This window comes from Crocodylus siamensis, chromosome 3, assembly GCF_052110815.1.
Source record: "Crocodylus siamensis isolate JL-2025a chromosome 3, ASM5211081v1, whole genome shotgun sequence".
Taxonomy (NCBI): domain Eukaryota; kingdom Metazoa; phylum Chordata; order Crocodylia; family Crocodylidae; genus Crocodylus; species Crocodylus siamensis.
Genome location: NC_143397.1, coordinates 148,015,019 through 148,041,075, shown reverse-complemented (window position 1 = coordinate 148,041,075; position 26,057 = coordinate 148,015,019). Strand labels below are relative to the sequence as shown.

Sequence of the window (26,057 nt, the reverse complement as noted above, 5' to 3'; positions counted from 1 at the left end):
AACCCCTCTAATTAAAGCGTCCTACCCCCCACACCCAGAGCACATGTAAAGATGCCCCTAGTGATATAAATGATGTAGTTCCACACAAAGGCCAAGGAAATATCTGGCCTATGATATTCAGTATCTGCTAGAGAACTAATTTAACATGGGAACAGACAGTTCATTATATTTATAGCACAGGTTCACTTAGCTTGTGCAACACTACATGGGAAGGAGGTTACTAAGACTGTCCAAAGAGCCTTTTTATTGTTGGTTTTCAGGTATAAAACACAGAAGTACAGAACACAATTCCAGCCTGATGGTCTCAGAGTCAGAGTTTGACAGTGATCAGGACACTATTTTCAGCAGAGAAAAGATTGAAGGAGAGAATCCAAAGAACATCATTAATGGCTCCATCAAAAATGGCGTTTCCTTCAACTACAGTGCAAAAGACAGATAATTGAGTAAGGGTGAAAAAAAAAGGACACACCAGTCCAATGCACCAAGAAAGTGTTGATCCACCTTTTATTTTTCAAAATCTAAAGCTTCCTAACTTATCTACCAATTGCAGCTGAAGGGGAAATTTTCAGCACAGTGAAGGGGGGATTAGACAGCAAAGCTCCTGTTGTCATGGCTATAGGAACAAGAAGCACATGTAATTCTCTGCATGCTCTGTGCTGAACGTTTATGTCTAAATTTCTGAAGACATTTTACTTAGACTTGTGAATCACTGCTACCATCCTATCCAGGACCGTTATTAACAGTGATGACTTTGTAAGACTTTGAGCTATATTTGGCTTGTATCTGTACTCCATCACTTGAAGGATTATGAAGCTGACCTTGACAATTAAAGCCAATGTGCAGAATTTCCCTTGAGTCTGTAAAGAGCGGTGTGTGACTGCAAGTTTCATCTTCATATATGGTTTCTGAATTGGATACAGAAAGGGGAGATCCATAAATAGCATCTTTAGTACATAGTATTACCTCCAAGCTCTGCTTTGTGACTGGTTTTTAGGGTAGCACTTGTGAAGTGAAAATGCCTTTGTTTTTAAAGGCAGCTGACTATTTAGCAGTTGTTCTTTAATCAGCTGCCAGTTAATGTGATACATTTGTATCCTGTATAATGGAAATGTCCCTTATATTTATGTTGAAGATGTGATGGCAGCAGAGAAATCCTGTCTGTTTTCTTCTGTAATAACATACGAAGAGTGAGTTACCCTCTGGACCTGAGCAGCTGCAAGGGATACAGAGATGCCTCCTGCAATGGGCTGAACACCTTAAACTTACTTTGATTGTAATGGGAGCTTGAGGCCCCTATCAAGACTGAGTGCTTCATGCACATAAATTAAGATGGAAGTTGCAATATGACTGCCTCAGAGGCTTGTAATAAAAAATTGGAATGTCTCAAGCCTTAGCACAATACAGTGAAGTGTTGAGTAAGGCTTTTCTCCTTAGTTGCTACATGGCTGGATGTCTTGGGTCAGGGAGAATTTTTTTTAATGAAGGACAAAACTGTTAACATTTTGATTTTGTTACTCTTAATTGTTGTGCAGCACCTGGGCATTTTCTTTATGGGTGTCATATTAGATACTAATGCCCCATTGCCTCCTTGAGATCTGTCAGGGTACCCAGTTTGTTTGGAGGACTCCTCTATTCATGGATGGAGGGTTGAATACATCTGCTTCCATGACACTGTCTGCCTTTTTCTTGTTCCCCTTCATTAACTAGGGAGGACTTTGCAGGGGCTGGGAACCTTCCCTCATGCAGGACTTCAGAAAAATTAAAACCCTAATTATGGAGGAATCAATCAGTGCAGAAAGCCTGGGCTGTGTAGTTTCAGTGGAGCTTCACTGCTGAGGAACAGAAACATGAAAACAGCAGCAACATAGTATGTTGTCTGCATTTTCCCTGACTGTGTTCCTCCAGATCCATGTCGACCTGTAACTTCCTTACAAGAATGTTAAAGCAATGACAATTATCATGTACTCCTACTCCATAATGATACCCTGCTCAGACAAGACAACTTGAGCACAGCAGTGAAAGAAGCCAGCATGTCAGGGAAAAGGTGATTACTATTGGAAGCTTTTCCAGCTTATGCTCTTTGTTTACTTTTCACCTACTTTCTGCTCAGCCTAGAAACATAGACAGTACGGTTTCTGGCCCCTCTCACTTTTTATTCCATTAGCGTTCATGCAGTAGTGCATTTTTGGGTTGTAAGCAGTCCAGGGAAGGTGAGCATTCAAGCAAACCAAATTATATTTTAAAAAAAAAGTTTTGGCCAGTCTGCTACTCTCAGTGCTCAAGTTCTGTATTTGTTCTACAGAAAATGACTCTTTGCAGATCTATGTTTTATGAACTAGATAAAATGTGAACAACCATGACCCTGCATCAATCAAATATAAACATCTCTTTTAAGTTTATGTATATTGGCACAGTTGTCAGCATCCATAAAACAAAACAAAAAAACAAACAAACCAACAACTGAAGATGCAGCTGAGTTCTGTAAATTTAGTCTTTTTTGCATTGGTTTTATTTTACTATTTAATGCCTGGTGCTCAGCCTGCAGAAAGGCTGCACAGAGGGTTAAACTATAAAGGTAGTCATCCACTGCTTGAAGTCCAAGGTTCAAATGTGTCTTAGGTTTCTAAATGAAAAATGTTTTATGGTCTGAAGCATGCTTCCTAGTGGACACTGTTCAACATCACAAAATTGCCACAGTTCTAGAAACACCACCTCTTCTTTCCTACCCTCAGAATCATTTCTGGAAGAAGTTCAAGTGCCGTGACAGCATTTTTTTATCTGCTTGTCCAAGTACTTCCAAATCAAGCAGGTGGGAGACAGTAAACTGTATGGTCTAGGACCTCTTAATTACCTTTTTGCCTTTTGTTTCTTTCCACTTGAATTCACATGCGATTGCTAGCCACTTTTATAGCTCACAACCTTAGTTAAAAATGATTTTTTTAAATAGTGAATTTCCAAGGTGTTTTTAGAGGCACTGGCTTGCAGTTCTACCAATTTAACCTCATTCATCAACTTAGAAGGGAAAAAAGGAGAAAGGCAACATAGTAATTGGGCATTAAGATACACTATCTTGCAGATTATTAGGCCTAAAAATGCATGCCTGATATTAAAGGAAATCTGAAACTTCCAGTGGAGTCAACAAGAAATACTTCTCTGGCTCTGAGTATTTGTGATATCAAACCTTTAACGTTAACCTTTAATGGTCCTTCAGCATGACTTGTTTGCAAGCATATCTTTATCTACATTCTTTAACATTTTAAAGTAGTGAGTGCAGTGTATATCTGAGAAGGATCTCATGATTGTTACTGTAATTTAATTTAATTAGTAAGTCTACATGTGAATCATTGCATAGTAAGCAATACATACCTACTCACAACATAGACCTGTCCAGCTATAAGCAGATGAACAGCTTTTATCATGGCAAGCAAAATACTAATGTCGTACAAGAAATTTAGCAGGACAAGTCTGACAAAATAAAAATAACCATAACGTTTATTTTCTATTTCAGCTCTGGTATTGAAGGAGCTGTTTGATACGTGTTGATGAGTAGTGACAAAATTAAAATGGAGCAACCCAGTTGTTGCTGGATGTGTAATGAAAAATCAATCTTCCTTACTTCATACTTACTTGTAAAATAAGTTACCATCTATCTTTTGTTAGAAAAAGGCCATTTTACCAGCTTTACTGTCCAGTGCACTAGATACATCTGCTTCAACCCCCCACTCATGCTACTAAAAATGCTAGCCAACCTCCTATCAGTGGATTGTCTTGAGGAAACATAAGGGGACACAAGTAGGGGAATTAATCGGATCTGCAAAGGGTTTAGCAGAGCAGGGTGTACCTTCTAGTAGCAGACCCAGAAATGGGGCAGGGGACTGTGCTGCACATGGGCAATGCGTTCTGAACTCCCTTCCTGGTCAGTGTGGGCTCCTGCTAGAGCTCTGTGTTAGCACTGAGCTCAATTCACCAGCTGATCTTGGTGGGATGTGGTTAGATTCCTTGCTTTCACTTAGTTCTGGAGCCCAAGGGGTACACGTTGTTTGCCCTTCCCTACCACAACAGCAGGGGAAAGGAGGCCAGAGCTGTGCAAAAGCAGGGACTCCGACCAGACCTGATGCTGAGAACTCATGTGCGGCACAGCTGAAGTGATGTGGACTGCACTGCCACACCTCCTCTGGCACTTTATCCCTTCCTTGTTTGGCTCCTTCAAACCTGAAAGCAGTGCAAAAATGCCAACACTTACCTTTTCTCAGACAGCTCTGGCATTCTTGAAATCCTTCAGGCCCCACTTATGCAAAATTCCTACTGTAGTTAACTGAAGATTATTGCCCGACTAAAAAGATTGTGGGTTTTGGTCTCTTTACATGTTGAAAAGATAATGAACTTATTATTGTCCTTGTGTTTGGGGTTGGGAGGAAATGAAAACTATTTTCAGAGTCACCTACTGAACAGTCTGTGGAACCCTGGTGAGAGAGGGATGGAGGGCGAGCCTTTTTCTAGGGGAGAGAAACTGGAATAGAAGGCAGGCAGGAAGGTCCTAAAGCACAAAATTTGTACACTTGGATTCTGCTTAAATTTCCTCATCGTATACAAATGTAGCAAAACATAACCCATTTCAGATGCCTTTGGGTGCTAAGGTACCAGAAGGAATTGTCCCAAAGAAACCAGGAAGCTACTTAAGGTGGAAAAAAAAAAAGAATTTCCTGCAGCACAGGCAATGACTTCAGTGCAAACAAGGCATGCAGCAGTACTTTGCCTCTGTATGGAAGCATGGCTTCCTGTGCGTGGATGGGTGAACAATTGTAGATTTTATAATAGGAACCTATCTCTAGAAAATGTTGTTTATTGCAAATGATAATGTATTGTAACTGGAACCAGTTCTTAGCTGATACTATTACATTTATGTTACCCTCCTAATAAAGACTTGTCTTTCCTTCTGTAATGTTGTCATCTGTTCTCCTTGGCAAGACACTTTCTTCTGTGCCATATGAGGTTCAGACTTGAGGTCAGAGCAAGATAATGAAAACAATTACCTCCTATAGATTGTTCTGTCTGCACTGAACCTGCAACTATTATGGTTTAATTGTTTGTGACCTCTTTTTCCTCTGACTGCCACAGAAAATGCATTTTCTGTGAGAGGGAGGAGGTAGTTCAGTGAGATGAACTGGAGGACAAGAAGTTGGAAACTCTTAAATGCTCACTGCAGCTAACATCAAGGCTTTACTATCCTAGACACAGTTGATGTGTGCTTTTAGAGTCAATACTGTCTAATTAAAAGCTGCTTTTTTAACATGAGATATTTCATTTTTCTTAAAACAAATACTCTCAAGTCAGCCTTTGCACTGAGAGCTTGATCAAAGCATCACATTCTAGGTAAGAGGTTGTAATCATTTTGTGGTGTTATGGGAGGTGGCCTGTTGAAGAGTGTACGTTTGAAAAGATGCACAAATCTGCTTCCCCATTTACTAGTAGGGGCTTTAAAACTCTCAGGGTAGGGAAGTGGATTTTGTCCTGTGCCCAGCTGCAGGGAATTTGGTCTTGGCTATGGGAAGTGACCTCAAAAACAGTTATGCAGTAAGCCTCCACCCACTTAATCTTATTTTCAGATATGTTTTCAACAAGGAAAGCAGTGATCTAGTTACATACAGCACAAGTTCAGCACATCCCTGAAAATCATTTCCTTTCCACAGATTGTCATCTATAAAAATAACAGATTGGGCCAAGTTCTGCCCTTGTTTACACTGTTGTACCTCCACTGCTTTTAGGGAGGCTCCATGTATAACTAGTGTAATGGATGGGGTTACATTTGGTCCTGCATCTTCGAGGAACAAGGACCATCAAGCATGTGTGTTTGTCTCTATACACTGAAAAGAATAAATAACTGTCCCTCCTTGTTGCTTCTATTCATCATCTCAGCAGTCAGTTGTGACTGAATATGCACTAAAAGCAGAATGATTGAGGAAATAGGAGCCATTTCTACAGTCACTTTTCAGAGTGGAACCATGTTTTCAGGCATGAATATACTCGCATGATTAGGGTGACCATATAATTTTTAACAAATCTGGGTTACTGCCCCACCTCACCTCCACGTCAGCAGTGCTGCTGTAGGTAGAGGCACGGGAGCAGGAGTGAGGGGCACAGTCCAGCATAGAGGTGAAGGTGGTGGGGGTCACTGAGCAGAGCACATAGCGCTTGGTACACCATGCCTCCCTACCAGACTGCACCTTGCCCCTGCAAGTCTGAGACTTCTTTTTTAATTTTCACTAACCAGCCAGGTCTGACCTACAAAATCTAGGACTGTCCTGGCCAAGCCAAGAAGGATTTATGGTCACTCTACACATGATCAAGTCTTGGGGAAGAGACCTTTCTAATTCTTTTCAGATTTCTGAGAAAAGGATACTTGCACTGAAAACACTGCAGACAAGCTGACTTCAGCTGTGAGTTTTAAATGCCATACTGAATTCTCTATGGACTTTGTTTTACAAATTTCTCATTTGTACAAAAAACAAAATATCCTTCAAGATGTCATAGGCCTTCTAAAAAACTGCAGGACCAGATTAAATTCCTATTAATGCCTTTAATGAAAGCATCTCCCTGAAGAAATTAATCTATAAAGTGCTACCCCGCCCTCTACCCAGCATCAGGCTAACATGACAAACTAACTCTCTTCAAAATGTTAGTTACAGCCATTTGAACTTCTTACTCCTGGGACTGCCATATTCCCAGCATCAGCATGAGATGCCCAGAGCCTGGACTGAGGGAGTGCATGGACTTGCGCAGCCCTCTGCTCAGTAACTGAACTGTACATCTATGAAGACAAGTTCTGCAGGGTAATGGATATGCACCAGAATACTAGCTGTTTATAACACATAAGACACTGCAAGGTACAGTGGAGCACAATGCACTAGCTATCCTAAGCAGACTTGGTCCAAGCATGTTGGCCATGTTTTCACTGAATGCTGCATGGTAGAGTGTAATACTTTGTACTGCCCCTGCAGCATTGTTTTGGGGAACCATAGGATCATGAGCTTTCTCCACCTACTCTGCTCAACTGAGCTTAGCTGCTGAGGTTAGTGTGCTGGCAGGGAAACTGATTACCTGAATGACTTGCCAAGAAAACACTTTCACTGTGGCTAACAATATTCTTGTGCCTAATTAGGCAAAAGAAAGGCAGTCCTAGAACTACTTGGGATACAGTGTGTATGGGTGTTTATACATGTGCTCTGGAAGTGGAGTGGAGGGGGCAGTGCTTTAATTAGAGCACCTCTGGGAGCTGCTCTAATTAAAGTGCTCAGATCATCACATATATCAGCATCCTTGTGCTGAAAAATGGCGGGGGGGACACTTTAACTAAAGCTCATTGAGAGGGGACAGGTAGCACAACAGCAAATAGGGCAAGAAGCAGAAAGCAGATCAGGCAGAGGATGTGGGGCTGATTTGTGGCACATCTGCCAAAAAAGGTCAGCCCTCACTGCTATAGATAAATACAGCAGGAAGAAGAAAAGCTAAATGTCAATGTTGGCACAGAAGAAATGGGTATACACTGGCCATGAGAAATTTAAGCCAGAAATTAGAAAAGGTTTTTAACTATCAGAGGGGCCAAAAACCCCCCAATAAGTCTAAAGGTAGGACTTGATAAATTGACAAACAGGCTTATAGAAACAATAGTGTCCTGTTAGCAGGGGAATGGGCTCAGAAATGTTGCAAGGTGAGGTCCCTTCCAATTTTATGTTAAGTGTTTGTAAAATGCTTGCTGCAATGACACAAAAATGCAAATGACTGACTTTCACAGTGTCATACCTTTCGAGAGTCACTCTTGAATTCAACTCTATTTTACTTTCAGAGGAGCCTCTGTGGGTGCATCTACACATTCATTAATGTGCCGCAGTTACTGCACATTTAATTTAGTACTTCCTTAATCAAGTGCTAACTGAATGTGCAGTAACTACATTTACTAATGCTGGCACAGGTTTTTTTTGTGATGCTTATTGTGCAGTAGCCTAATAACACTGCACAGTAGCGTATTAGCACAGTTTTTGACCAGCACGCTACTGTGCAGTGTTGTTAGGCTACGGTGCAGTAAGCATCTCATGTAGATGCACCCTGTATGTAGATGCTGTGTATTTTTTCTACTGCTTGGTTTATCTGATATAAAGGATTTTGAATCATAAAATAAGTGTTGGCTAACAGCCAAATCATCAATTTAGCAAAGAAAAGAACATGAATGCCACATACCTAATACGTTCCTAGAAGTTAAGATTTTTATTACCTGAAACCACAGTTGTTTTGCTAAGCAGCATGTATTTTTTTTTTTAACAATTATGCATATTAAAGAACTGGAAAAGGCTAACCTGTCACAAATTAGCTGTACACATAATTGAAATGTAAACATTTAAGTATGACTCTTATTAAAGGATCACAGCTTTTATTAAGAGTACAATATTGTAAGAAAAAATAATCTGTGCTCATTCTATACATATTACTTACATGAGAATATTATGTGCTAACTCACTGGAATCCAATTTGGGAGGAAAATCTTGGCAAATTAACTAAACGTATCTCTTTTCATATAGTAAAACTTTTGTGCTTGTCACATTTTAAAGGTATTTTGTGCTGGGTAATGATTATATATTCACTACTTTTGTCTTTGTTCTACCCTTGTAAAAGGCACACCAAGACCCCCCTGTTTGTGAGACTACTGCTTAGCACACAAACGGATAGGTAAGCTATAAGTGGGAGCAGACTTACTCCTCCGGGCAGTGTAATCTGTATTTGTGCACCTCCAAACAACTGTATTCAAATGACTACTCTCAGGGATGTACAGACTTTGACAGCAGTTACTGAATATATCCCTGGGCAATGCTTTTTTGAATTAAAAATGGAAGAGTAAACCATCTTGCAGTACATGCTCCACTTCCATGTGTGCTATAACATGGTACACACGAAGTAAGGGCACTCTCTATGCTCAACTAAGATATTTTAACTAGTTAAAACAAACTTTTTTTAGCTAAGAAAAAGAATGTCTTATTTCCTTTATTACCTCTATGGGCATATCCTGTAGCTGATCAGCTATTGTAAATGCCTCAGTGACTTTGTGCATACTGCATCTGGATCTTCTGCAGGAGCAAAAAGTATCCTTTCAACCCTCCCCCCCCGGTGGCATAACTTCAGTATGAAGCACTCAGGCATTTTACATTGGCACTAAGGTATGAGCTCCAGCCACGATAATGTCCAGGGATCCTGGTTTTCTCTGATTTAAAACAAAACAAAACAAAAAACAAAAAAATCCCCAATTTTTAGGTTAAAAAGACGTAACCATGGATATGAGCTGCTTTTTTTTTTAAACAAAAAAATTGGGGATTTTTTTTGAATATCAGAGAAAACCAGGATCCCCGATAATGCCATATAAACTAAGTAATAACAACAACATTAAAAATCCAAGAAGTATTTTACAGCACTCTGTGTGTGCACTTTAGAAGTCTGCTGTGAAGCTCTGCTCTGCTCTGCCAATCTTAAATCATTCCCAAATTCATATTTCCCCTTCCTTTGCATAACAGAATGTAATATTGTACAACAGCCTGCTTAATAGTGTAGATAGACTGAGGGAAATTCAGTGTAGACAGGGGGAGCTGGCTCACTGTAACAACTATAAATGCCTTGTAAATAGAAAACATAGACAGACACCTGCTTCCCTGCAGCCTCTGCAATGTTAGCTAGAAAGAAGTTTTCTGAATAAAGTGCTTGTTATTTAAATAAAGTTAAAACTTCAGGAATGCCCCACTCTTTCATCTTCTAAAGATTATTTCCCTTGACTAACTGGGATGGCTCACAAAAGCCTCCAGCTGCAGATCTGTATTTAAATTCTTAGTAGAACCCAACTCCCCAATAGACATCTCCCTGCATGTGGAAAAACCCAAGCCAAGGCCTGGAGACTTTCAGAGCACAGAGGCTAGAGGAGCTCTGGAGCCTGTGTAGGTGGTGTGGAGATGTGGTAAAAAACACCCTCTAAAAGGGGATAGGCATCATGGATGTTGACTGACACATCCTTTCCTTGGTCCATGGGGAATTACATTGGTCTTGCAAAGGGGATTGGTTAGCTCAGTAGTTCCCAGCCTGTTCAGTCAGGACACCCTTCCATTGATATTTTCAATGTGCTAGTACCTCCATTTGAGAACTACTGTTGGTGCTACCTCAACTTACCTCAGTGGTTCTCAGTCAGCTGCTGCTGCCTCCAGGTATAACTGCCCCACACACCTTCGGCACAACCAGCTCAAGAAGGGCTGTGGAATGTGCACATGCTCCTCCCGCATTAGGGATCATTGATCATCCCAAAGCAGGACAGGAGTCTGGTCTGTGGCCTTCCCCCTGCGCCTGCCCAGTGCTCATCCTAGAAAGAGGCAAATAGGTGGAAATGTCCTGTGTGCCCCTGGTTCTTTTTTATTTTTTAAGAAACTTTTCATGTTCCAAGCCAAATCAAGTCCAAACCCGTGAGTCAGTCCAGAACGAGAAGTGGCCCTACAACCGGGAAACATCATCAACCACCACCAGGGACTTCAGATATTTCCAAAGTCTTCTGGCAGGCATCCTACATGCATGCCCAAGCCCAAAGGCTTGGGGTTCAGATGCCTCCAAGTTTCGCCCGCCCTCAGCCATATAGCCATAGAAGCAAGCTAGGGAGGAGCCCCAACACCTCGGTGGGTACTAAACTACGCCAGAAGAACAGTTATCCCTGGGAATGCTTACGGAGAATGGCCTGTAATAGGGATAATCTTGGATCCAGGAACCTGGGGGTGTTTCCCCTGGTTCTAGAAGATCGTGGGTGGGAGGTGAAGGGAAAAGGGGAGAGGGCATGGGGAAAGGCTACAGCCTGAGCCAGCTCTCCTGTCCTGGTTTAGTGTTATGAGAGCCCCGATGCAGCACCAGTGCATGCATACCACAGACCTGCACGTGGGGCAGTTTTACCTGGCTGCTGCAGTGGCAGCAGTGCCTGCATCATGACCCTTGCCTCACCACCGCCAGTGAGAACCACTGGGTTAGACATTCATTTACATACCACCTTATAGTTTTCTCCTCATTCCAACAGCTCTGCAGTCTCCCTGCAAGGTGAGTAAAATTCTCTGTCCTCTGCTACCACTGAGCCAGGCATGTCCTGTATCCATTGCCTCGCTGTGCATCCAACATATACAGAATGTGTTAACATTTGGCACAGCAGGGAAGTTATCTCCCCCAACAGTTCCCCACATACATGGTTTTAGGGAAAAAAGGTATCTTTTTCTATTACCAGAAATGGAGGATGGATCTTTGTGGACAAAAATCACTCCATCCTATTTGCTTAAATAACAGAGACACTACTATTCTTTCCTGTCCCCACCAAAGAGAAGCATAGTAGTTATACTGATGGGTATTAACTAATGCTATGACAATGCAGTATGTGAAGATCAATGTTGAGTAGTATTTTTACATATACTAGCACAAGACTGTAAAACATCTCTTTACACTTACACGAGAGGGTTACTCCATTCAGAATTAAGTAAAACTTGCACTAATATGTACCGATATCTGGATTTGTAATTTACTAGACCTAAAGCCCTATTTTCCAGGCCTTTGTGGATTGTTGCTGTCACTGGTTGTTATAAGCCTCCAAAACAGACATATTTGACTTCTAGGTACTCATCAATGCCATATTTTGAACCCTCTCGTCCTAGACCAGACTGTTTTACACCACCAAAAGGGCACTCTACTGCAGATAATAGTCCTTCATTAACCCCAACCATTCCAACCTCCAGCTGCTCCGCAACTCTCCAGATCTGGCCTGGGTCTTGAGAATAGAAGTATCCTGCAAAATGGACATAGAATACCTCATGAGAGCAATAGTCAAAAGGATGCAGCAGCAGCAGCAGCCATCTTGGACACAAGAGCCAGCAGGTATACTCACTCTTAAGTAAAAATATTCATCCCATTTACTGGCAACACTAAGCTCAAACTTATAAAATGATGTATTTATCTGCCAAGGAAGATACTTACCTGCTAAACCCACATTGGCTGAATTTGCTATAGCAACAGCTTCTGCCTCAGTATCAAACCTGTCGACATAAGAGAAATGGACACCTATGAGATCTCCAGTCAAAACAACAGGAATCCTTTGCTCCATTATCTTCCTGTTCTCTGAGATATAGCCAGAACTGCCATATGGGGAGTAGGGCAAAGCGTGTATAATAGTTCTCTGTGACAAGTTCCAGGGTTTAAAGTTTACTTTTCTGTGGGTGTGTCTACACGAGGCACTATGGTGACATTACATAAGCGGGTGCAAACTGTGGTGCCAGAGCTATGTTGCTTTAGCAATGCACTCCCTCGCTATAGTGGTTAAAAATAACCGTGTGCTGCCAGCACGGCGCAGTACAGGCTGTTACTGTACCATCACTTAGCGCTATGGTCACCAAACAGTTGGGGGAGCCCCTGATAGTAACCCAAAGAGCCCCCCAAACTGAGATCGACTGTCATAGGATCTGGGATCAGGAGTGGCGGGATGCACATGGGATGCAGTCTGGGAGCGGCAAGACATACGAGCAGCGGGATGTACATGGCTGGGCTGAGCTGAGGCCCTGGCTGCTGGGGCCAAGCTGGATAAGTGGGACAATCCCCTTCTGTGCCCCCTGCTACTGGGTGAGGGGGGCCCTGGCTGGGTTAAGTCAGAGGAGGGTTGGAGCCTGGGCGGCTCATCCAGGTACGTGGGGGCCTCTTGCCACTGCATGCACCTTGGTGGAGGCCCAAGGGGCACATACCACCCCCCCCAGTCTGTGCAGGGCAAGGTGGCTGCCACTGCCAGAATGAAGGCATAGGGATGGTAGATTGGTTGCAGGAAGTTGTGCTCCTATCCCTTCTCTCCTTTCTTCGCCCCCATGTGCATGAAGGCCAAGTCCCATCTTCGAGGTCACTCACCCTTTTGCTGGAGCTGCAGTTTGAGGCTTACCCCTATTACAGCCACTGCCAAACTGGCAACAGCTTTTGGCTTGGTCAAATATATAAAGTCCAGTATATAAAGTACAGAATCCAAATTTGGCAGGGTTAAACCTGAAACTGTGCAGGACCAAGCATTCAACCATGGTGAACCCATGCTGTGGCACTTCAGATTCTGGAAATATCTTTTTTTCCTTCATTTTGCCTTCCCGAAACAAGGTTCATGACTTATCTGTGTGTATGTAATATACAGGAAAAATATAGTTATTTATTTATTTATTTTATTAGCAATGTCTTTGGCTACATTAGCTGTTAAATAGCAGTTAAAACCATTTAACCAAAATGGATGAACTTGCCATTAATTTCCCCCACATCTAGACAAGCCATCCCACCTAGACTAAGTCTTCCTTCAGGCAAGTTCCAACATGATCAGACCGAAGAAGGTCTCGGAGAGAAAAGTGCCAGAGTTAAAATTTTCCCACAATGTATTCTGGACCACAGAAATCTAGGACCAGCAGATCATGTGCCAAGATCCAAGCTGTCTTTCTGTCCCCATCATTTTACAGAGCATAAAACTGATGGCCTTTACTGTTACCCTCTTCAATGATGCCATATAAAAGCATTACTCAGAGATTTCTTAATATTATGAAAAAAATCAAAATTCAGAAAATACTGAAGTAAAAATATAGAATGGTGTGCATGCTTTCATGTTCTCATAATAACTAGAGACCTAAACATAATTGACAAATAATAATGCACGTGCATCCACATTCACAAAAAAAATAGTTCTGAAGCTTGCTGTGCTCTTTGTCACTAAATTAATCTGTAAAATAGATTGGCTTACTTGATAACTGGTGCCACTGGACCAAATGTTTCTTCTCGAGTGCAAAGCATGTTTGTTGTGACATTGCTCAGCAAAGTTGGCTCAAAGAAGTTCTTCCCAAGGCTGTGCCGTTTTCCTCCTGTCACAATGGAGGCTCCTTGAGCCACTGCATCACTAATGTGTCTTTCTACCTGAGGCGAGCAAAATAAATGAGACTCAAGCTAGCGTTGGTTGCTAAGTGTCTGGCATATGCTTCATAGGGAAAGAAGATTCCTGGTTGACACTTTTAAACAGGGCATTCAAAGAGAGAGAGACAGACAGACAGACAGACAGGCAGGCAGGACTCCCTTCGTGATACAGTTTAAAATTTCCTGATTTGAGGTCTTGTTTGGCTTGAGGGGTTTAAATGACCAGTTTCCAGGTGAGAGTGTCCTAATCACCAGGTGAGGAGAAGGGCCAATGTAGTACTTGCAGCTGAAGCCATGACACTGTGCAGCAGTGTATGGCACTTGTGAAAAATAGTGCTTTATGATGAAAGGAAAGGTGCTTTGTTTATGCACAGCAAGATATCATGCCAGATACTTCCTAAAAGGTTGTAAATATTTATCTCCTATGGTAAATATAATACATTCTGGCAAATTTGTAAGCAATCTGTAGTTGCTATATAAATGAGACTGAAAGGTCACAGCTATATCTGCATTGTATTAAGAAAGGAGCGATCCACACTGTCATAATCAGCTTTAACCTCAAAGAGCACAAGAGCAAATGTAACAAAAAAAAAAAATCAAGACAGCTTTTATGGTTCCAAAAAAAAGTTAAATATCCTAGAAATAAGCAGTCATCTAGAAGAGAGAGAGTTCCAAAGCTTGATAGTGAGACCTACTGTGCAAAGACAGTCTTCCACAGTCACAGCTCCAGTACATTTTTAACCTTAATTTGTTATTCCCCCTAGTTTTGATAGGCAGGAACATTGCTCCTCAAAACAAATGCTCATCCCCAGTGCCAAGGGGTATGCATCCTAATCCATTCCCTGCATTCTGCTGTCTTTAGCAAATGGCTCTCTTGAGAAAAATCAGAATATAATTAGGAAGAAAGGTTTGCTTATTGTAAAAGAGTCCTTCTTCTTTTCCCATGGTGGAACATCAGATGGCCATAGCTGCTCCTGATCACATCAGCATGGGCCTTGACGTGAGAACAGCCTTTCAACAAATACAATCTAATAAAACAGGTATAAAAACACTGGGTGCAAAACACACTTAACAGGCCATAAAACTAGAAATTCAATTTAAAAAAATGCAACCCATATGTTTGTCTTCATACCTTTTCCACTGCCTTTTCGTTAATTAATGGTCCCTGGGTAGTTCTTTCATCAAATCCATTTCCTACATGTAGCTCTCTTTCAATGGCTTTGGCAAACTTTTCCACAAATGTATCATGGATTCCTTTCTGCACCAAGAAGCGGTTTGTGCAAACACATGTCTGAAAACAAACAGAAGAACAACAGGTGACATAATTTCATGCATCTCTGACCTCTCCCAACTAATCTTACTTTCCATTTAGCAGCGGCAGAGTACCATTTTGATTCACTTTACAGGACACATTACAAGTCCAACCCTAATAAGGTGATGTGGTTTGCCTGAGACATTTACAGGTGTAGCTTGTGCTACTAAAAGGCTAAATAAGGTTCTGATGACTCTGTTGTATGTATTCACCAGCATGCAAAGGTGATGGGGGTTATTCTCTGATTAGAAGATACAGAGTGTAGGCTGTGCAGTAGAGCCAGCAATCAAGCAAGAGAAAGTACAACCTGATGTTTCCATTGATTTTTATGTTTACTTTGTTGGTGGGGTCCAAACTCTTTTATTCCTTTTAGGAACTAGATTTTTACAAGAGGTATTTTTAGGTTGGCCTTTCATTTAGTCAATGCCTTTATCTTTCTTTGCCTCCATTAGGATAACCACTTGGTCTAAATTTTCCATTGATGTTTCTTCTCCATTTTGCTCCTTCCTTCCTCTAACTTTGAATCCCCTTGGTGGCTTCCAAAACACCTTACCCTTGTGTTAGTCTATGCTACAGACCAGGTATTACTATTGCCCATTTACTGCTTTTACTCTACCACAGATTCCAGCCTCTTTGTTGCATTCATTTCCTGGGGTTCACCTTTGTTCCTCTTCTCATGTTGTTTACTAGCATGAAGCAAAAATAAAACAAAGCAAAAAGAATAAAAAAAAAAAAATCACCAAACACAAGAAATAAGGACTATTTAAATTTCTCCTCACCTGTCCTGAGTTTCTATATTTAGAAGCCAGAGCTCCTGCAACAGCTTGGTCCACGTTAGCACTGTCAAATACTATAAAGGGAGCATGTCCCCCAAGCTCCATGGAGACCCTTTTCACAGTGTCAGCAGCATAGTGCAGCAGTAACTGCAAGTACACAAGACAGACATCCATACACCTGCAAATGAGTCTGTAAATAATCTGTGAATTTAGCCAGTACAGACTAGAGGGGAAGAGGAAAATAACCCTAGCACAGAATGGATCTGCAGATTGTCTCCACAAAACCCACAGACCTTTTCTATGGAAAGTAGTACAAGGCACCACTTTCTATGCTGGTCACGTGAGGTGCAATCCTGACTTTACTGGAATCTAGTAATAAATTCCCCTTGATTTTAGTTGGGTCATAATTTTATCCAATAATTTTTCTGACTTAGTTTAACAGAATTCAAGTGCTTGTACTACTCTTTCCCTTCCACGTTTGTTCCACAGTCAAACAGCACTTTTAACTGAGACTTCTTCCTCTAGGTAGCCAACATGTTTTCTTCATTCGCTCTCAGACCACTTCAGACTATGTTCCTCCCTGTTTAAGGGTCGGATTCCATCACCCTTATTCACATCATATGGTGCCTTTTATCCTTAACTCATCTCATTAAAATTAATAACATTGCTTCTGCAGCAAGGGTGGTAAAATCTAACCTACAGTAAATGTTTCATCTCATTAATCTTTTCCTCCTTCTCAGAAATATACTCCATTCCTGGCAACACGATTTAATTATGCTGAAGTGTTCCTCTTAGACTGTGCCATTGTATACATTAAGCAGCAGTTTCTTGGACTGAACCTTCCTGAATAATTGCTCTTCCTCAGATTTCAAATGGCACATTATCATATTTTTGTGACATTATTAGACACGACATACAGGGAGAAATAGAAGTATATGCAGGCTATGGAGGGGATTTCTATGAGTTTGTTATGCATGTTGTATAAAGGAGAACCTCCCTGAGAGAACTTGATATGAGAAAGATGTACATAACCCTCTCCCCTACCTTCTCCCCCCAGTCTTTTCCTTGGCTTTCCAAACATAATTCCAGTAAAACCATTCAAAGACAAGCTTTGTTGTCTTTATCACATACCTTTCCTGTTGCAGTGGAGCCAGTAAAAGAAATTTTGGCGACCAAGGGATCAGTGCATAGAGCCTCCCCTACAGCTGGGGTCTGTTGTCTGGAACAGGGAACAACATTAAATACTCCTGCCGGAATGCCAGCCTGGTTTGCCAGCTGCAATGAGAAACCGGAAAAGTGCAGTAAAGATACATTTTATAAGAGGATTAGTTAATTTTATAAGATTTATAAAATAATAAAATACAAATAAAAAACGTAATGCTTTGAAAATGAAATTTCAAGTCCAATGGAACTAAGAGGTGCTTGGCACCTCCTCTATTGGGCTCCGTAAGTGCCAGCTGCTAGCATGAATCCCACACAAGTAGGCTCTTGTGCTTCAACGTTAAAGCTGTTTTTCGACTGTTAGGCCCACCCTATATAACACTCCAAATATAACCACAAAATGTCCTGCAATGCTTGTTTCAAGGTAAATATTTAAGCTAAAGGACTGTCTTAGTGGCATACGTTTGTAAAATCTCAGCATGAGGACTTGGCAAAAGTTGTACTGTAAGCCACTTAAATTCCTGTTTATGGATCCCTAGTGTAAAGTGCAGTCCATTATCAAAATAAAAATCAGTTGAAAGTTCACCTCAGCAAGCGCTAATGCAGATAAGGGTGTATCTTCTGCAGGTTTCACCACCACTGTACAGCCAGCTGCCAGGGCTGCACCAACCTTCCGTGTAATCATGGCACTAGGGAAATTCCACTAAGTTGAGAGAGAAATACAGTGAAGCTCAGAAAAGCTAAATGTTTCCAGCTTTGCCCAAACACCTGGATATTTTTTGCAGTTTCTATGGAAAATCCAAGCAGAGAGGCTCATTACCAGCAAGAGTTTCCTTTTATGTTGTCAAACACTTCTCAAAACAACTGAAAAGGAGAGAAGTGAGTGTAGAGGACCAAGACCAATTATTTTTATACTCTACAAGTTCTGTAAGCCAAAAAGCAGTACCACTGACATAGAAGTCCTTCTGCTTATGATAAATCAAATACTCCCGCTTATGATAAATCAAATACTCCCTGCATCTTTAATCCAGGAACAAATCCCTCTTCCCCTGCCATATGCCACCCCTGGATTTTCAATGCCACAATGCATCTTTGGTATTAAGCTATTACTTGTTCCAAGACGTATCATTTAATATAAAAATGCATCCCCACTAGTGCTTTGTTTCTTCCTATCTCAAACTCGGTTGTGGCCTGTCTTAGATGGTCATACAGGAGAGTACAACCCCACCCGGAACAAGTGAGTAAGAAGTAAAAGAGTCTTTTTTTGGGGCTTCTTCTGGGGCAATGGAGATGCATGCTACCCAAGTCTCAGGGCTGAGCTGAGTGCTCTAATTGAGCTTCATCAAAAGTTGCAGCTTTACTTACAGGGGTGATAATGGTTGCCACCCCAACAGGCTGTTTCAGCACCAAGATCCTTCTGCCTTTTGCAGCAGGTGGAATGATGTCCCCATAAACACGTCGAGCTTCTTCAGCAAACCACTCCAGAAAGGAGGCAGAATACAGGATTTCACCTTGAGCCTCTTTCAAAGGCTTCCCCTACAATTAAATCAGAATGTCTGAAGAAATGTTTTTATAAACATCTAACACAATGATAAAACTGAGGTGATAAACACATAATTAATTTGCTCTTGATTCACTTGTAATAAGGTAATTTTTGCAACTGTTTTTTGATTGTCTGTATTATTTTCATGCTGGGCAGATTCTGGCCTAAGGGTTTAAGAGAGCACTTGCTTAAGAGGTTTTAAATGTGGTCCTCTATAACTGAATTCTAGAGATGAACTCTGCACAGTGTGCCTTGCTTTATTAATTCTAGTGCCCTGTATATTAACAGGTATAAGAGATGCTGCATATAATGTGGTTATTGGAGGATATAGGTTGAAGGAGATAAATGATAGTGTGAAGTCATTACAAACTGAAGTTATATGTTTAATTTCATACTGTTAATCATCCTTGATGCTCTGTCCCTTAGAATATCAGGTAAGTTTTTAGTATACTACATTTATTTTATCATGTGCAAGATGGCATGAAAGACTAGTTAAGTTGTTATATGTGCCAAGGGAGTCATTGCTAGTCTATAAAATTAATGAAAAAACTTGTAGAGGGCTGAGTGGTTTCGAAGATACTGCAGGATTTTTTTTGGTCTGAAAATCTACCAGCAGAGAACTTCACTGAAACTCAACAAAAGGATTATTATTATATGCAGGAACTGCTTTGGCCTCGCCACTAGTTAGGTAGGTAGGCAGGTGCTCAACAGGAGAGCTATCTTCCCTGGGGACTACATGAATGACAGGTGGAGCTTCTATCAGAGAATTTCACTCTTACATGCAGTACACAGTGAAAATGCCTGTTTTGTCACATTTTCTTTAAAAAAAAATAAAAAATAAAGCTCTAGCACTAGCATCTCCCCATGCTTGGAAGTGTGTTATCTTCTGGTATTAAGAATCCACCTTTTGATGTTGCCATAAAAGATCTGTCAAATGTATAGACTATTACTGAAAATCACAGTTTATGTGTGTTCTGAGCAGCATTTGAACTCCAAAGTAAAAGTACAGAGGTTCCTATTTTGTTATTCAAATAGTTGTTCATTCAATGAGCATACCCCATCCTTTGCCTGAACAAAATAGGGATTATGTAGAAAAACTGATCCTATAAGCAAACTATTATAACACATGCATGTTAAGGAAACTGACCTAATTTTTGACTGCTTGATTGTGTGACTTAACATTCTTGTTAAGCTTTTTTAATATAATACACACAGGTACAGGTTTGTTAACCCTACCCTGGGTAGCTCCTTGAACGTGGCAATTAGAGACTATAAAGTATGAAAATGCCAACTAAAACCAAACTGCAAGACAAAAGAGATTGAAGGATGATGCTGCCCAAATGATGTCAAGGAATTAATTAGAACAACTTGAACATCTGAAATGGAAACCTGGTTAATGGAAATAGTTGAAAGTAAGATAGTGGCATACATAACTAATTATGAGAGTTACATTTTGGTGTATCAAAAATTACATACTGCCACAGAGAAACCCAGCCACCAGATCTTAGTGAATACACAGATGATTTAAAGAATTTCCTTCCTAAGTGTTATCCCAATAACAGGAGATGGACAAGTACCTAAAGCAGAAAGGGGCAGGAGCTTTGTATGAGTACTTTGCACTTGGTTTTTTAGCCATCAGGGCAGACCTACTGATACACCTGCAAGGTGAAGTTCCCTGGCATAGAAGTACTGCACTCTTCACTGGTTTCAAACTAGGGTAAGAAGAACTTGGTTTACTGTCTTACAGAAGGAAAGGTCTTATATCAGTTACATGTCCATACTGATATCAATGATGTTAAATTTACAAATAATATCCTCTGGTCATTTCATCCCGTAGATCTATCACCAGTCCATAACGTGCAGTGCATAAAGCCTTTACACTTTTTCACATATGTCAAGTGCCACCCCACTGGGGCAAGAACTGCCAAACAAGTTGCCCTTGTAACTTAAATGCTACCAATATTGAACTTAAAATAAAAAGGGAAATATGTAAGAGGAGTAAAGCAGTTTTGAAAATTTAAATGCACTGGTTAAAACTTGTAGCTGTCCAGTACTGCTGGAACTGATTGACAGCAAGGCTCAGGGACCAGAACTCTGCGTGTTAGATTCAGCAGGACTGGATTCTATTATTCCAGATCCTGTCCAAAGTCACGCTTCCAGTCACTTCACCCTTCAAGGCCTGTTTCCCCTCAAACTTTCATCTGCCATGTCCTTGTAATATCCTGATGGAAGGGACTGGTTCTACTGGATGCACATATATCACTAACTTGCCAAAGCTGAACCATGTGAAACGCACACTGCTCCATGCACACGGCCTCTTGAATTGGAAGCATCATAGCTGCTTCGGTGCAGCAATGTGAATGGGTAAGTCAATCATCTCTGCTCAGCAACAGAGCAAAACAGCTCAGCTACAGTGCTGAGTGTTCACCCAACATCAGCTTTGGGAAGTAACCTGCGTGCAGTAGTGCATTATATTTCATTATGGCACAGCAAGTTAGTTGTGTAGATATGCCCACTCTGTGTTTGGACAATAACGTGACCCTAATTTTGGCTAACGTGTTGGTGCTGCTACCGTAAATATAATAAACAAAATTAGAATTTGCTCTATAAAGAAGCTCACTTGTAACACAAGGTGCATAAAGAAATTGGGGCTAGGTGCATGAACAGAAAGACATGGCCTTTCTAAAAGTTTGAGTCTGTATGACCCAAACATTTTTTTTTAAATTGGGAGAACTATGTGCAGACTAGTCATGGGTAGGTTTGCTAAACTGTTTTAGTATTCTCTTCACTGTTTTCACTTTTCACAGGCATGTTTTATATTTGCATCTATTTGTTATACTTTCTAGTTGATCTGACTTCTGCTCTCCCTCACTTGTATCTAACTTGTGCATAGAATGATATATGCAGTTGTATATTGGACTTTTAAGAGGGGATGGGTGCATGCATGAATGTGTGTAGAGGTGAAGTGTTGCTGGGCTGTCTTTTCTTTTTCTGTAACAGCCAAACAACAGCAGGCCAGATCAATTCTGCAGCACTGACAGCAGAATTTTCTGCTACGGAATATGGAATTGAGAAGAAGAGAAGCAGCAAGTATTAGCCTTTTCTTTTTTTATCTTCAAAAAGCTAAGATGTACATTGCTCAAATCATGCCTAGTCCTAATTCAGGGTCTGCTCTTACTATTATTAAAGATAAAGGGCCTTAAATTGGGACTCTGATCTAGAGGTATTGAGCATATTGCAACCATCTTTGTCTGGAAGCTCTGAGCATTCAGCCTCTCAGAACAAAACCTTATAATACCAAAGGCAAAGAATACTTAGTATATTTCAACCTCCGCTATACTTACGTTCTCTGCTGTAATGATCTTAGCAAGGTCATCTTTATTCTCAATCATCAAGTGATACCATTTCCGAAGTAATGCACTTCTCTCCTGGATGAGAGAGAGAGAGCGTGCAAGATGTTTAGCAGGGTAAGAACTGTTTAAATGTAAGCAAGAACATTACTATCCTGAATTAACTATACAGTTGCTGAGCATACAGACGTGTCCTCTATACAGACAAGGTTGGGATGATAAGAGAGAGTTTGAGATACTATCCAGGGATGGGGCCAGTAAAAGCTCATCTTTGGAGTAACTTTTGCTTTTGACACCACTGAATGTTTCAGATTTACCCAGGGCGGAAGTTTCTTCCTAAATTTAGCATTGGAAGGAGTGTTCCTTTGTGCTTTTAGGTATAAACCTTTATGCGCATTTTTAAAAATTATATTCTGGTCAGTATTACTATTCATTTACGTATCTACCTTTTTGATGTGTTTTAACTCTTGGCCTCCCTATTATGTAGCAGTGACGTTTCACGCTACAGGATTGCTTATTTAAATGTTTAATGAGAAAAAGATGCCATACTTAAAACGAAAATAAGCCTCTACTTCGACCACATGTAGATTGTGAGTTGTGACCCTTTACAATAACTGTATTTAAGCTGCTGCCTCCGAACCAGACCTTGTTCTTGTCCCTCCCAGATACTATATGCATACACATGAACATGTGCACTCTGCCAGATGCTACAAATACATACATGTGCACGGGCTCCATCCTAGGTACTGTATACCTGCACACATGCAATCGCTCTGTCTCACATGCTATGTATATGCACATGCTCCATCTCAGATCCTGTACATGCGATACACAATATTGCTCTGTTGCAGATGCCATGTACACACAGGCATACACATGCTTCATCCAGATACTGTATACGTACACATGCATGCTCTATCCCAGATGCTACATACATAGGCATGCTCCATCCCAGATACTGTACATACATGCACACTGTATGTATATGTGTACACACCCAATTGTTCTGTCCCAGATGCACACATACTCTATCTCAGATGCTATATACACACATACATGCTCCATCCCAGATACAGTACATGTACCCATGAGCACATGCTCCCCATCCCAGATGCTATGCATACACACATGTGCTTCATCCTGAAAACTGGACACTGTGGGAGCTCGATGCCAAATTATATAAGGACTGAATTAAGCACAGGCTCAGACCTGTTCAATTTAAAACTTTTATTGTTTCACAAAGTCATAAACTAAAGGAGGTCTGTTGGTTCACGAGGTTCCCAAATCAAGCCCTTGCTCTCTACCCCGGAGGGTAGGTGTGGCTGCCTGATTCAGTAGTCTCAGAACTGGTCAACAGCTCATTTAAAAGGAGTCCCTTATCTTTTTTTAGGCAAAAGATACAAAACGGTCCCCATGGTGGAAGTGAGGCCTCTAACATAACTTTACTATTAGTTATATATGATAACACTTATACATATGCATTTCTAATGCTTACTTCTATTGGTTATTTAGTTAACTTATCTATATTATAATATCAGGTGATACGCTTTGTATTATAATCATTACGCTTCTTATGTTCATTCTTAATGACCTTTATATTTCTTATGCTAATTTTCTATAACCTAAATACATTATTCATCTATATGTTTTGCTGGTTTTTGCAGGGTTAAAATGTCAAAACTGACGTAATATGCGGTTGTTTTTCCATCATTGCGGTTCAGCCATGCAGTTTCCTATTCTTAACAATGTAAGCGGCATGTCTGCTATTTTTATCATTGTTCAAAGGTCAGAAGTTCAGCATTTTCATCTAAGGGTCAGAAAGTGATTACCAGAATGTCAATCACTGACTTCTCAACCTCCTTGAAGCATTCTGGGAGTTTTAGTGCATTGTTCTAATGCTAGGCCTTGCTTAGCATTAGCACCCTCTCACAGACACGTGCATGTATGCAATCACTGTTCCAGGCATCATGTACATATGCTCCATCCCAGATACTACACACACACACATGCTCCACCCCAGATGCTATGTACATGCACATATGTAAGCTCTGTCCTAGATGCTATGCAGACATGCATGCACACACACTCCATCCCTGACCCTGTACATGTTCACGTGATTGCTGTCCCAGATGCTACATACAAACATGTGCACACAAATTGCTGTCCCAGATGCCATGTACCAATGCATGCACACGTGCTACATTCCAGATACTGCATACCCACGTGCCCCATCCCAGATACTGTATACATACATGTGCACACAAGCATGCTCTGTCCCAGATGCTACATCCACATGCATGCACACATTCTATTCCAACATGCAGCTACAGTATGTTCACACACATGACTGCAGTGTTCCAGATGCCAGATACATACTCCGTTCCAGATACCGTACACATGCACATATGTGAATTCTGCCCCAGATGCTATGTGTACACACATGCCCTCCTAGGTACTGTACACCTGCACACAATTGCTCTGTCCCACAGCCTACGGAGACATGCATGCACACACACTTCAGCCGAGATATTGTACACATGTGCACTCTGCCCCAGGTGCTACGTAAACACACACACAGGCACTCCATCCCAGGTATGGGACATATATGGGTGCACACACACAATCCCTCTGTCCCAGATACCATGCACCTCCCCTGCCCCCCTCCCTTGAATCCCAGGTGCTCTGGAAACACACACACACACACGTACATGTATAAAATAATGCGTGTGTGTGTGCATGTACACACACGTGTCATGCACAAGTACATGGACACATGCACTCATGTAAGTCCACATATATGTGCATACACATGCGCATGTGTGCACATACATGTACGTGCACACAAGTGCATGTACACACATCCATACAGGCGCACTACAGACGCGCATGCGCGCACGCGCAGACACACACACACACACGCACACGCACGCACGCCCGGGCCGCTGACCTTGGCGGGCGCGGTGCTCCAGGCGGGCCAGGCCCCATGCGCAGCCCGCACCGCCGCCCGGGCCTCGGCCGCGCCGCAGTCGGCCACGCGGGCCAGCTCCGCGCCGCTGCCCGGGTCGCGCACGGGGAAGGCGGTGGCCGCCGCCGCCCAGCGGCCGCCCACGAGCGCCTCCGAGCGCACCAGCGCCGCCGCCGAGCCCCAGCCCGAGCCCAGGCGCCGCAGCGGGGCCGGCAGGCGGCACGGCCCGGGCAGCGCCGCCCGCAGCCGCCCCAGACTCGCCATGCCGGTGCCTCCGCCTCCGCCGCCAGCCTCACGGGGGCAGCAGGGAGGCGCGGCCCTGCCTCCTCCTCTGAGGGAAGAGTTCCCTTCCCTTCGCTCTGCCGCGTCGCCTCCCTCCGCTCCGGGAGCGGGGCTGAGCACTCGCCCGGGACTGGATCTGGAAGGCCCCGTCCCCTTCCCCTGGTTCAAACCCGAGACTCCCAGGCCCTAGACACACGTTACAACCATACATGAAACAATTGAGTGGTGAATCCTGCCGTTAATTGAGAAAGGCCACATGCGTGAAGTGATTCATGCGTCCTTCACTGGGCGATTGTGCAATCCATTTAAACCAGCCACACTTCCAAAGCGGTTGTCATGCCGTTGGCTGGTGAATCGTGCAATAAATGTAGACCGGCCACTCGTGCAATGTCACACAGGCCACATGAGTGAACTGTCATGCAACTTGCTTGTGAACTACACAATAAATGTAGACAGGCCACACATGCAAAGTAAAACCAGCTGTGTGCAATCATTATGCAGTTTGCCGGCAAATTGCAAGATAAATGTAGGCTGGTCACAGGTGCAAAGTAATTACTACCCCATAAAGGTGCTCATCCAGCTATAAAAAGAGCCAGACTACAATCTTAGTGCTTGAAAATGTGTAGCAACTCTATAGCTGGTTTCTCTGTATGCAGGGCCTAGAGTGTATAGTGTTGGGCTGGGAGGGCATCTAGTCCAG

At 42.0% G+C, this 26,057-nt stretch overlaps 2 protein-coding genes across 4 annotated transcripts in view; one reads left to right on the top strand and one right to left on the bottom strand.

Moving 5' to 3' along the window:
* KIAA0319 (KIAA0319 ortholog) overlaps nucleotides 1-8,115 on the top strand; it is a 107,425-nt gene extending 99,310 nt beyond the window's left edge. For all 3 annotated transcript variants that reach the window (XM_090039487.1, XM_090039486.1, XM_090039488.1), the window contains one exon: nucleotides 261-8,115. In XM_090039487.1, the coding sequence (XP_089895613.1) occupies nucleotides 261-439 (179 nt within the window). In that variant the 3' untranslated portion in view covers nucleotides 440-8,115. The remainder of the gene's footprint in view (nucleotides 1-260) is intronic.
* Nucleotides 8,116-8,244: 129 nt separating this feature from the next.
* ALDH5A1 (aldehyde dehydrogenase 5 family member A1) lies at nucleotides 8,245-25,348 on the bottom strand. The gene is made up of 10 exons (XM_090039489.1): nucleotides 25,058-25,348; nucleotides 22,105-22,188; nucleotides 18,583-18,753; nucleotides 17,804-17,920; nucleotides 17,188-17,331; nucleotides 16,060-16,203; nucleotides 15,101-15,259; nucleotides 13,802-13,971; nucleotides 12,025-12,083; nucleotides 8,245-11,836 (listed from the first exon to the last, which is right to left on the bottom strand). The coding sequence occupies exons 1-10, from the start codon at nucleotides 25,337-25,339 to the stop codon at nucleotides 11,631-11,633; spliced, it is 1,536 nt and encodes a 511-aa protein (XP_089895615.1). The 5' UTR covers nucleotides 25,340-25,348; the 3' UTR covers nucleotides 8,245-11,630.
* Between the last annotated feature and the right edge of the window lie 709 nt (nucleotides 25,349-26,057).